At 45.4% G+C, this 12,883-nt stretch overlaps 1 protein-coding gene across 6 annotated transcripts in view; it reads left to right on the top strand.

The window, feature by feature from the left end:
• TNFRSF13B (TNF receptor superfamily member 13B) overlaps positions 1-12,883 on the top strand; it is a 25,016-nt gene extending 12,133 nt beyond the window's left edge. For 5 of the 6 annotated variants that reach the window (XM_037808612.1, XM_037808610.1, XM_037808613.1 and 2 more), the window contains exons 2-3: positions 9,636-9,773; positions 11,871-12,883. In XM_037808612.1, the coding sequence (XP_037664540.1) occupies positions 9,665-9,773; positions 11,871-12,163 (402 nt within the window). In that variant the 5' untranslated portion in view covers positions 9,636-9,664 and the 3' untranslated portion in view covers positions 12,164-12,883. Of the gene's footprint in view, positions 1-2,515; positions 2,535-9,635; positions 9,774-11,870 lie in introns of those variants that run through there. The other variant, XM_037808614.1, reaches the window with a different exon arrangement.

Raw genomic sequence — 12,883 nt, 5'->3', positions numbered from 1 at the left:
CATGGAATTTTTTTTTCCATCCTTTCACTTACAACCTACTTGTCTTTGAATTTAAGGTGAGTGTCTTGCAAACAGCACATAGTCAGGTCATGCTTTTTTATCCATTTTGCCAGTCTCTGCCTTTTGACTAGAACATTTACTCCATATACATGTAAAATACTACTGATAATGCAGGGCTTTCTTCTGCCATATTCCTATCTGTTCTTTGTAAGGCTTACCTTTTTTGTCTCTGGATCTTCCATTAATGCCTACTTTCATATTTATTTGATTTTTTTTTGCATTGTATCATTTTGAGTCCCTTCTCCTTTCTCTCTGTATATGTTTTTCATGTATTTTGGGGGGCTTAAGTTTAGCATTCTAAATCTATAACACTCACATTTGACACCAACTTGACTTCAATAACATACCCATACACTGTTCCTACACCCCTCCATCCCCCACCTTCTTGTTTTACTTGTTACAAATTGTATCTTTATGTGTTGTACATCCAAAACTACAGATACATCATTACTTTTTATCCATTTTCATTTTATAACCTGTAATAAGTGAAAAATGGAGTTACATGCAATACAATAGTATTGGTATTTTCAATTACCCACACGGTTACCTTTACTGGAAGTCTTTATTTCTTTATGCCACTTTGATCCTTTCAGTCTGAAGAACTCCCTTTAGCATTGCTTGTAGGGCAGGTCTACTGGTGAAGAATTTCCTCAGTTTTATTTATCTGGATATGTCTTAATCTCCCTCTCATTTTTGAAACACAGTGTTGCTGGTAATAAAGTTCTTGGTTTGCAATTGTTTTCTTTCAGCATTTTAAATATTTCATCCTACTGTTTTCTTGCCTCCATGGTTTCTGATGAGCAATTGGAACTTAACCTTACTGGGACACCTTGTACATATGTTGCTTTCCTCTTGCGGCTTTCAGAACTCTCTCTTTGTCCTTTGCACCCTATAGTGTAATCAGTATACGAAGAGATGTATTTTCCTTCATGATTAACCTGTTTGGTGTTCTCTGAGCTTCTTGAATGTGCGTATTTTCATCTTTTGCTAAGTTTAGGAAGCTCTTTATCATTTTTTTTTTTTCTGTTCCTTCTGCATCTTTCTCTCTTTCTTCTTCTGGGATTCCCATAATGCATATATTCATGTCCTTGATGGTGTCCCAGAGGTGTCTTAGGCTATTTTGACTTTTAATATTTTTTTTCCTTCTGTTTCTCAGCTTGACACATTCCAGGAGTCTTGTCTTCAAGTTCACTGATTCTTTCTTCTGTCTTTCCATTAGACAGTCTGACCGCCATGCTCCGGGCACGGTGCTCTTTCCGTTTATCCTGTTTGGGATTCGCTGACCTTCCTGAATGTGTATATTCATGTTTTTATGTTAAATTTGGAAGTTTTCTGCCATTATTTCTTTGAATATTCCTTTTGCCCCTTTCTCTCTATCTTCTCCTTCTGGAACTCCCAGAATGTGTTTATTGGTGTGCTTGATGCTGTCTTAGGCTTTGTTTGTTTTTCATTCTTTTTTTCCTGCTCCTCAGCCTGGATCATTTCAATTGTCTTTTCTTTGAGTTCAATGACTCTTTTCTTCTGCCAGCTCCAATCTGCTCTTGAAACCCATTAGGGAATTTTTCATTTCAGTCATTAGGGCCCTAAATGCCAATATTTCTGTCTGGTTCCTTTTTTATTATTATTAAATTCAGTTTTATTAAAATACATTCACACACCATACAATCATCCATGGTATACTATCAACTGTCCACAGTATGATAACACAGTTATGCGTTCATCACCACAATCTATCTCTGAACGTTTTCCTTACATCAGAAAGAACCAGAACAAGAATAAAAAAGTGAAAAAAGAACACCCAAATCATCCCCCCCACCATCCCACACCATTTGGCCTTTAGTTTTTATCCCCATTTTTCTACTCATCCACACTCTAGATAAAGGGGGTGTGATCCACAAGGTCTTCACAATCACACTGTCACCCCTTGTAATCTACCTTATTATATAATTGTCTTCAGGAGTCCAGACTGCTCGGTTGGAGTTTGGTAGTTTCAGGTATTTACTTCTAGCTATTCCAATACATTAAAACCTAAGAGGTATTCTCTATATAGTGCATAAGAATGTCCACCAGAGTGACCTCTCGACTCCATTTGAAATCTCTCAGCCACTGAAACTATTTCGTCTCATTTTGCATCCCCCTTTTGTCAAGAAGATACTCTCAGTCTCACGATGCCAGGTCCACATTCATCCCCGGGAGTCATATTCTGCATTGCCAGGGAGACTTACACCCCTGGGAGTCAGGTCCCACGTAGGGAGGAGGGCAGCGAGTTCACCTGTCGAGATGGCTCAGTTAGAGAGAGAGAGGGCCACATCTGAGCGACAAAGAGGTACTCAGGGGGAGACTCTTAGGCACAATTATATACAAGTTTAGCCTCTCCTTTGCAGTAACGACCTTCATAATGGAATGTCCCATGCTCGAGGGCTCAGCACATCAAACCGCCAGTCCCAATGTTCGTGACATCAACACCAGTCCAGGTGAGGAAGTCCAACACATCCGCATCTTCCCCCAGATCCTTGGGGCTGGGGTGGGGGAGGCTGTAAATATATTTTTTATTATCTGCCCAAATTACTCTGGGATGTGTCACTATTTCACTCCAGCCTATACTAACCTACCGTATCTCACTTCCTATTCAAAGTTCCATGCAATTGTGGTGTTTGAACAAACCGACTGTACAGTTGTACTGTTTAGAAAATTTAGATCCTTTACCAAATAGATATCTCTTCCCTTGGTCTCATATGGAAGTTGAAGTTTTAAAACACAGTCAGTTTCGACCTTTACCCTGTGGCCTGGCTTGCCCTGGTCTTAACCAGACCTGCTTCATTCTTATCACTAATTGAAGTCTGGGCTCTTTTTTTTTTTTTTTTTTTTTTTTTTTAACAGTTGCTGTGTGCACTAATACTGACATTCATATCTGCTGAGCTCTAGCTCTGAGTTTCAGGTGTCTCAGAGATATGCATTGTTCCAGAGATGTCTGGTTCCTTTTTAAAATTTTCCATATGTTTATGAAGATTCTCATATTGTTTGTTCATTGTTTGCCTGACATCCTTTAGTTATTTCTCTGTGTTTTCCTTTACCTACTTGAGCATACTGAGGATCATTTTTTAAAAGTCTTTGTCCAGTAGGTCCATAGTCTTGTATTCCTCATTGATGGTTTCTGGCTTTCCATCTTGTTCCTTTGGATGGGCCATCATTTCCTGTTACTTTTTTTTTTTTTTTCGTCTTGTGATCTTTTATGGCACACTGTACATTTTAATATTTTAAAGTCTTAACTCTAGGATTAGTCCCGTGGCAGTCTGTCTGTTCTTTTAATGTGTATACAGCTGGTGATATGACAGAGATTTTCTTGAATGCCAGGAGCTAACAAAAACAAACAACAACAACAAAAAAAACACCTTTCATGGTCTTTGAAAATTGTGTCTGCCTTGGCTTGTTCTCCTTCAGAGTTCAGCCCTCCTGTCAGGAAGCCTGCTGCGAAAATGAAGCGCAGCATCCTTTTTTCTAAGCCTGCATCTTGGCTTGCTATGGTCTTAGATATTCCCTTGTTTATAGGAATCTGAATCCCCTCTACTCTCTATGAAGTAGACCTTCTCCTCCACGCAGGGGCTCTATCATATGACTCCCAGCAGGGAATCCTTTATCCCTGGCCACTTGGACTTAAATCTTTCTTGCACAGCTTCAGCTGTCTGCAAGCTGCTTCTGCCTGCAGGGCAAGTTCTGGGAGGATGAGTGTGCCAGTTTGAATGTATTATGTCCCACAAATGCCATTATCTTTGATGTAATCTTGTGTGAGCAGACCTATCAGTGTTAATTAGATCGTAATCCTTTGAGTGTTTCCACGGAGATGCGCCCCACCCAACTGTGGGTGATGACTCTGATTGGATAATTTCCGTGGAGGTGTTGGCCCGCCCACTCAGGGTGGGTTTGAATTAAATTACTGGAGCACTATGTAAGATCAGACAGAAGGAGCAAGCTGCTACAGCCAAGAGGGACACTTCGAAGAACACACTGGAACTGCAGATGAGAGACAGTCTGAAGACAGCCGTTGAAAGCAGACTCTTGCTCCAAAGAAGCTGAGAGAGGACAAATATCCCAAGTGCAACTAAGAGTGACATTTTTGAGGAACTGCAGCCTAGAGAGGAATGTCCTGGGAGAAAGCCATTTTGAAACCAGAACTTCGGAGCAGACGCCAGCCTTCCCAGCTAACAGAGGTTTTCTGGACACCATTGGCCATCCTCCAGTGAAGATACCCAATTGCTGATGTGTTACCTTGGACACTTTATGGCCTTAAGTCTGTAACTGTGTCACCAAATAAACCCAACCCCCTTTTATAAAAGCCAATCCATTTCTGGTGTTTTGCATTCCAGCAGCATTAGCAAACTAGAACAGATTTTGGTACTGAGAGTGGGGTGCTTTTGCTGCTGAGTTTGCAAATACCAAACATGTTGGAATGGCTTTTTAAATGGATAAGGGAAAAATTCTGGAAGAACTGTGAGGAGCTTGATAGAAAAGGCCTAAACTGCTTTGAAGAGACTGTGGAAATATGGACTCTAAAGCTACTTCTGACGAGGCCTTGAACAGAAATGATGAATATGTTGTTGCAAACTGGAAGAAAGGTGATCCTTGTTTTAAAGCAGTGGAGAATTTGGCAAAATTGAGCCCTGGTGTCAGATGGAAGGAAGAATTTGAAAGCGACAACCTGGAATACTTAGCTGAGGAGATCTCCAGACTATGTGTGGAGAATGTACCCTGGCTTCTCCTTGCAGCTTATAGTAAAATGCAAGCAGAGACTGAACTCTTGGGTTCAAAGAAACCAGAAGCTGATGGCTTAGAAAATTATGGGCTTCAAGGGGGTGGTATCCCAGAAGCTACAGCCCAACATGAGGATGTAACCAAACGTGGAACCCAGCCACTATTTCAGTGTCAGCCAAGATTGGAAAAAGAGTTAAGCAGAAAGGATTTGTGGAAAGTCCCATCGTCTGATGGCTTTGACCCCTGTGTGCTTCATGCAAAGCCAACAGAATTTTTGTGAGATATTTATAGACAGACCCATTGCCCGTCTGGACTGGAGGAGACAGACAAAGAACAAATTGAAGGAAAAATTTCTTCTAAGACAGAGCCATGGAGGTTGAGGTCTGGAGTCAAGAGGTCTCGGGCTGGGAGAGTGGAGCAGCCCACATGCATGGAAAGGATGAGTTTGCCCTGGAGGTCTAGGGTGGGCCTTCTGCCTTGATGCTCAGGAAATGTTCTGCCACCCCAAGCTCCAAAGAGGGTGGAGCACATTCCCAGGGAATTGGGGAGAGCCTGGCTGCCACCACACTGTTCTGAAGGGTTTGAGTATGTGCCCCAGAGATGGAAGGGAATCCAGGTGCTGCCCCGATGTTTGAGGAGGGTGGGGGCCGAAAAGGTGGTCTCCCCAATGTGTGGATATGTTGGAACACTCACCCAAGTGTTTGGAGAGGAAAGGGCTGCCACAAAGGCCCTTAAGAAGTGTTAGACTCCCACTATCTCAAGCCCCAAGGATGCAACGTCATTCTGTTAATGACTCTCAGACTTTGAAATCTAATGCAGTTTGTCCTGTGGGTTTTAGGAACTGTTTTGGTCCTGTTAACCCTATTTTCCTTACTCTTTCTCCTTATGGCAATGGAATGTTTATCCTATGAATGTCCCTCTTTTGTATATTGGAAGTACATAACTTGTTCTAAGTTAACAGATCCACAGTTAAAGGAAAATTATGCCTTAGGACTGACCATGCCTATAATTGATTTTGATGGAATCTTGTACTTAACTATTGTAAATAAAATGATTTAAATTTCTGTGATATTGTTGTGGGATGAATGTATTTTGTATATGGAAAGATAATGTCATTTTGGGGTCCAGGGGTTGGAATGTGCCAGTTTGAATGTAGTATGTCCCACAAACGCCATTATCTTTGATGTAATCTTGTGTGAGCAGACCTATCAGTGTTAATTAAATTGTAATCCTTTGAGTGTTTCCATGGAGATGCACTCCATCCAACTGTGGGTGATGACACTGATTGGATAATTTCCATGGAGGTGTTGGCCCGCCCACTCAGGGTGGGTCTGAATTAAATTACTGGAGCACTGTATAAGATCAGACAGAAGGAGCAAGCTGCTACAGCCAAGAGGGACACTTTGAAGAAAGCACAGGAGCTGCAGATGGGAGACAGCTTGAAGATGGCCATTGAAAGCAGACTCTTGCTCCACAGAAGCTGAGAGAGGACAAATATCCCAAGTGCAACTAAGAGTGACATTTTTGAGGAACTGCAGCCTAGAGAGGAATGTCCTGGGAGAAAGCCATTTTGAAACCAGAACTTTGGAGCAGACACCAGCCACGTGCCTCCCCAGCTAACAGAGGTTTTCTGGACACCGTTGGCCATCCTCCAGTGAAGATACCCGATTGCTCATGTGTTACCTTGGACACTTTATGGCCTTAAGTCTGTAACTGTGTAACTAACTAAACCCCCTTTTATAAAAGCCAATCCATCTCTGGTGTTTTGCATTCCGGCAGCATTAGCAAACTAGAACAGTGAGCTAGAGACAAGTTTCCTGCATCAGTCTTTCAGGCTGCTGCCAGTAGATGGGCACCCACACACACCCCAGGATGCACACGGGGTGCTGCTCTGCTTCTTCTGGAACAGGGCCAGGGACCCTCAATGGGCAGCTCCTCACTGCATGCAGGAGTGGAAGGGGGAGGGGAGGCCAGCACCACGAGCTTCTCCTACCATTGTCAAAAGCTGCGTTTTCTTGAATCGGCACCTGCCCAGTTACAGCAACCCTTTCGCTCTTTTCCAGAGTTCTGAGGAAAATGGCTTTCCCTGTTTTTGCTAGTTGTTTGAAGATTCTGTGCAGTAAGGGCCCCTGGGGCATCTTACACCACCATCTGGGTCACCTGGAGCCTCCCCTTGTACTTTTCCTCATGCTGATAACTCCTGGTTTTCTAAACACCCATCGGTACTATATCCCCAGTCCTGTGGCAGAGCTCTTAAACTCTTCCCAGTAAGGCAGAACACCCTCAGTTACCTGCTGTTTCCGTGTTTTATTAGAGACAGCCCTCCCTCCCATCTCCTATTTCAGCAGGCACAGGGTGTCCCCTGAACCTACAGGTGGCTGTCACCCCAGGAGTTCCTTCACCACTATCCTGAGAATTTTCATTTTCACCTCTCGGCTGGGATGAATCCTGCTTTGCTTACTTTTTTTTTTTTTTTTCATATATACTGTACCAGACATAAAATAATTTTCTATTGTAAACTTAAAGACACTGTTCCACTTTCTCTCACTTTTGGCATTGCTTTTGAGATGTCCGCTGACTTCCTAACTCACAGGTCATCTGTTTGTTCTCGAGCAGCTCTAGAATCTTCTCTTATCTCAGTGTTCCTAAATTTCTCGATGATGTGTCTTGGTTTGTGAGAATTTATTGTCCCAGACATTTAATTGGAGCTTTCAATCTGGAAGCTCACGCCCTTCAATTCTGTTTTCCTGGAACTCCTATCAGTCAACTTTGGTCCTTCTGAAATGATTCCATAATTTTCATATATTTTCTCTCCTATTTTGGGGAAATTTTCTTCTATTATATTTTCCAGCTTTTCTAACATTTTTATCATGGCTATTATATTTTTAATTTCCAATAACTGTTTATTCTATGAATGCTCTTTTAATTAAAAATAACACAGTGTTCTTTTCCATGAATGCAAAATTTTCTGTTATCTTTCTGAGGATATCAATTGATGCTGTTGTTGCTGTTTTTAAGTTCTCTCTGTTCTCTGCATCATCTTGTTGGCTCGAAGCACATTTTCTTCTGTTCGGTTCAAGTTCTCTTTCCTGTTAGAGGCAGTTCTCCAATGCCAGGTGAACTTTGGCTGTTGGTTCACAATTAAGCTCGTGGCACTCACAGCCTAATGGAAATTCTGGGTAAACAAATGGGCGTGTGATGTGTAAGCTTCAGGCAGGGACCTGGCCATTCTGTTGAGAATCTCCCTACTGCCCAAGTTTCCAGGTCTTGTCTTTTGGGCCAGTTTTCCCAGAGCAAAATTCTTCCTATTTCCTGCCAACTGAGGGATGGGAAGGAAGCAACTTTAAAAGCCTGGCCACAGGTGCTCCTTAAGTACGGAGCCAGGGTCAGAGTGTTTGGAGGATGGTCTTACCATTCAGAAGGAAGACTTTTACTTAATGCCCCTATTTTCAAGAAAGTACTCCCCACTACCCTCAGCTGGGCCTTCGGAGACTCCCCCCCCCCGCCCCGTATTCTGCCTGGGTGAGGGATGGGCCATCACCTACCTGGGGCGGGGATCTGGTTGGGGTCAAGCACTCGTTACACAGATTTCCAACCACTCCACCTTCATCATCCTCACCTCCACCCCTACCTTCAGAGGTACGTGGTGTCCAATTCTGGAAACTTCCTGGGTTTTCTGTGGCTCAAATCAGCTTCGTCCCCCTATTTCCTAAGCAGGGAAATCTTAAACGGAAGCCAATTGCCCAATCCATCTGCCATTCATCTTCCAACATGTGACTGGCACCTGCCCCTGTTGCAGTTTCTTCTGCCTTTCTCGTCCCATCCTTGAGGACAAAAGTCCCTCCATGTCATTTTAGTAGGGTTTCAAGAGGGAGGGAAGATGGACCCAGGTGTCTATGCTGCCGTGTGAAACGGGAAGCTGCTGATCTTCTCTCAGCTTACTATCCTTGAAAAGATAAAGGACAACTTGCAGAATGTTTCAGAGGAGAAAGCGTTGGGGAAGCACGTCCTGAAGTCAGAAAATTATGGAGGTGGTGATAGATTCATGTAACGGCAGATTCACAGCCCTACAAAAACAAGCTGCCAATAGAGGGGCTCATGGATACATCTCAGCTGCCATGTGGGACACAAGTTCAAGATCAGGCTATTTAACCTGGGGTGATAGAAATAAAAGTTCTAGTTGCCATGGGGTGTGGGTATTGGTTGAGAGGGGGCCAAGGGGGCCATCTGGGGTATAGGAAATGTTCTGTATCCTGGTGCAGGTGAATATACAGACGTAAAACTCACCAAGCTGGGCACTGAAAATACCTGTACTTTCTGATTTAAAAAAAAAAAAGAGAGAGAAAGGGGAGGAAATTGACATTTACTGAGTGCTTGCTTTATGCTGGGCCCTGGCTGGGTCTGCTTTTTCTAACAAGTCATTCACCGACTGGGTTCTGAGACCCAGCAATGAGGGGGAATATAGACCCGGTCCCTGTGGGGAGAGGGCCCAGAACCACAGTCCTCAAAGTCAAGTAAAGGACACCCTCCATGTGTGCCAGTGGGTGGTCCTGGTGCTGGGGTGTCAGAAAGGCTTCCCTGGAGGGTGAGCGGCATTGCCAGCTCGGGGCGGGGGGCACGGGGGACAGCTGGGAGCAGGCGGAGCAGGCACATGTGGCCCCCCCATAGCAGCTGCTTCTTGGTGGGGGACGAGGCGAGGCGAGGTGAGGTGAGGCGAAGCGGTGGCCAGAGCCCACCCAGCATGCAGCTCTGGGCGGAACCAACTCTGTGGGCTTGCCCTCTGCTGGCTGCGGTGTCTGGCGGCCCCATGGCTCCCTGCCTCTCAGCCCCACAGGGCTTATGGACCCCGGCGGCCATGGACTCCTGCCCTGAGGAGCAGTACTGGGACCCCCTGCTGAAGACCTGTGTCCCCTGCAAGCCCTTCTGCAGCCGTCGGAGCCCGCGCACCTGTATAGCCTTCTGCAGTGAGTTCCAGGGTGCTCGCTGGCAGGGGTGGGGGGAGACATATAACAGGCCCCTCTTTCCCCCTCCAGCTCTATGCCGTAAGCATGCCACATTCTCTCCTGCCCCACGGCTTCACACATGCTATTCCCTCTGCCTGCAGTGCTTGTCCTTGTTCTCCTCACCACAGCTTCCTCCCCCCAAAAGTCCTTTCCCACAAAGGCCTCATCTGACTGCCCGGTGGCACCTGGTCCTGCCTTGTCATTCTGTTTCACTGCCTTTGAGAACCTGTTAGTATAGAAAATGTCAAACAATACAAAAACATGAGAGAGCATAATACACCCCTGTGTGCCCAACACCAGCTTCAAAAATCATAAAAATTCTTTCTATTCCCCAGCCACTTTTTTTTTAGTATCTTAAAATCCAAGGCCTCATATGTTACCCATAAATACTCCATCATGAATCTCTACCATGGAAGAACCCTAAATGATTCTTTTATAACTTGTTCTTTTTCTTGGTAGAACCTCCCATGTGTGCAGTTATGTTCTTTGTGTATTTGTTTCATGTCCTTGTCAACCGGTGGACTGGGTGCTCCCAGAGGGGAGAAACCAGGTCTGACTTGAGCCAAGAGTGGAACCTGGCACACAGTAGGTGCTTCATAAGAACTTGTTGAGTGAAGCTCAGAGAGGGCAAGTGGCCTGCCCAAGATCACACAGCGGAAGAGTGGGAAAGCAGGATTTGAACCAAGGGCTGTCCAACTCCACCATCCACTAGTGAAGTCGAACAGTCATTGCTTTACCCACAAATACTCATGGAACCCTCCAGCCCCATGCAGGTGACTGACATGAGCCTTCAGGAGGGCAGGCCACCGAAAACCCCTGAACATCAGCATCAATTTAACTCTGTCTCCCGAGCAGCAGTGTTGGGGGTCCCTATGGGGCTCCAAGGGACACCGGGACATAGAGGCCCGGGGCAGGGGAATCACGGGTCCCAGCAGAGCCATTTCAGAGTTTTTCCGGAGGTCCCACTTCCAACATCTTTCTGGTCATTTCCTTCACCCCATCGGGGAATACGAATGGGCATGAGTTTGCCTCATGAAGGGCTGAGACGAATGGTCGCTGCAAACCTTCCACCAGCTGAGCACTGACCACATAGCAGGCACTACACCGGAATGTCGAGTCCTGACAACCTGATGGTGTGGTTGTTGTTGTTATTGTTATTACTATTATCCCTGTCTCAGAAATGAGGAAACTGAGGCACAGAAAGGCTAGGACCATGGCCTGCAAATGGCAAACCAGGTCGTCTGACCCCGAGGTCTGAGCTCTTCACCCCGTCCCTACACTGTGCCGCTGAGTATGTCCTTAAAATCTCAAGGATGGGTCACATTTTAAATACAGATGCATCCTAAAGACAAGGGAAATGTGCCCTCTGAAAGTAAAGATGTATTCTGATTCCTTTCATAAGGTAAACAACTTTCCCAAATATATTCTTTTTATGCACTCCGAGTTGGGTCCGCTGCTCTCTCTTAAGGCAATGCCTGAAGCAAAATTGGGCTTTAATTGCCCAGTTTCTGCTCCTTGCCACTGATACCTGTTTAAGCACCTGCGATTCTCATTTACTGACAAGACAGAAGACATACGGCCAGTGTGAGTCTCCCACCTTCCTTCCAGACCCTTCCACAACTTGCCAGAGGATTCTGCCCCACTTTCTCTCTTGTAGTAACACGAAATGTTTCTCATCAATGGGGTTTGAAAAAAATGGAAATAAAGAATCTGAGTAACAGCATAATTCACTTAAGTGAAAAAGATAACTAGAAAATTCTTATATGTTTGGATGCTAAGAAATGTACTTTTAAATAATCTACAGGTCAAAAAAGAAACATTAATGAAAAAAAGAAACATTTTGTGCTATGTATCAGTATGTGTGGGATGCAGCTAAGGCCACACTCAGAGGGCAATGTATAGCCTTCACTTTGTATATTGGAGAAGGACTTGGATGACTCTTGCTTTTTGGTACCTGGAGTATGATTTTTTTCCTTAACTTTGATGCCTTTTGTGGCCATACCCAAAGCTCCTGCAGGGCTCCGTCCCCCTCAGCATCTACTTGTTTCTCCCTCCCAGAGTCGCTCAGCTGCCGCAAGGAGCAGGGCAGGTACTATGACCTGCTCCTGAATGAATGCATCAGCTGCATCTCCATCTGTGGGCAGCACCCCAAGCAATGTGCGTACATCTGCGAGAGCAGGTTCGCTGGACGGAACAGAGAGAGCTTCCCACCAGAGCTCAGGAGGCAGCAGACAGGGGACGCTGACAGCAGGCCAGACCACACCGGCAGCTACCAGGGATCGGTGCCCAAGGGCTTGGAAGCAGGTGCAGGTAAGCTTGGTGTTGGCACGAAGGTCAGGCAACAGGCCTAAATGAGGCGGGGGATGCAGAGCAGGATGTCTATGGTCCAGGCAGACACCAGGTGCATTGAGGCTCATCACAGGATGGTAAAAAATGCAGGGGAAATTTCAGCAGCCCGTAGGCATAAAGGGAAAATGGATGTTCAAGACCCCCGACAGGTTAGAGTCTTCCATTGAGGTCACCAAGGCAGGGTGAGCTCTTAAAACACAGGTGGCAAGTAACTAGCCTTGAAAGCCGTCAGGTCAGGAGATCAACACCTTCCTTCCACCAAGACTGCAGGCTTCAGTTCAGAAGCAGTAGAGACTTCCTACAAATGAGCACCTGTGTGGCAGGAGTTGGCCGCACGGATGTGGTAACTGGTGTCCTAGAGCTAGGCATCTCCAAGAGCCGGGTGTTGGAATGATGTGATTTTATAGTCTCAGCTCCTGGCTCACGTCCCTGGCCTGTGGTGTCAGAAAGGCTGGGAGGGGGCTGCCCTGTGGGTCCAGGAACATCTCAGATGGAGATTTCCCCTGCCCTGGGCTTGTCAGTGACAAGACCACAGAACTCCAGCTCCCAGATGACAGACTGGTTTATTTCCTTGGCCTGTACCTTCTTTCATAATCACCTAATCTCCATGAGGTTGGTCCCTGTGCCAGTTTGGATATATTATGTCTCCCAGAAAAAGCCATATTACTTAATGCAATCTTGTGGGGGCAGACTGATTAATCTTTTTGATTAGGGTGTGACCC

The sequence above is a fragment of the Choloepus didactylus genome, chromosome 18, assembly GCF_015220235.1.
Source record: "Choloepus didactylus isolate mChoDid1 chromosome 18, mChoDid1.pri, whole genome shotgun sequence".
Classification (NCBI taxonomy): domain Eukaryota; kingdom Metazoa; phylum Chordata; class Mammalia; order Pilosa; family Megalonychidae; genus Choloepus; species Choloepus didactylus.
The sequence above is the reverse complement of the archived record's forward strand: the minus strand, read 5'-3'. Positions and strand labels throughout refer to the sequence as shown.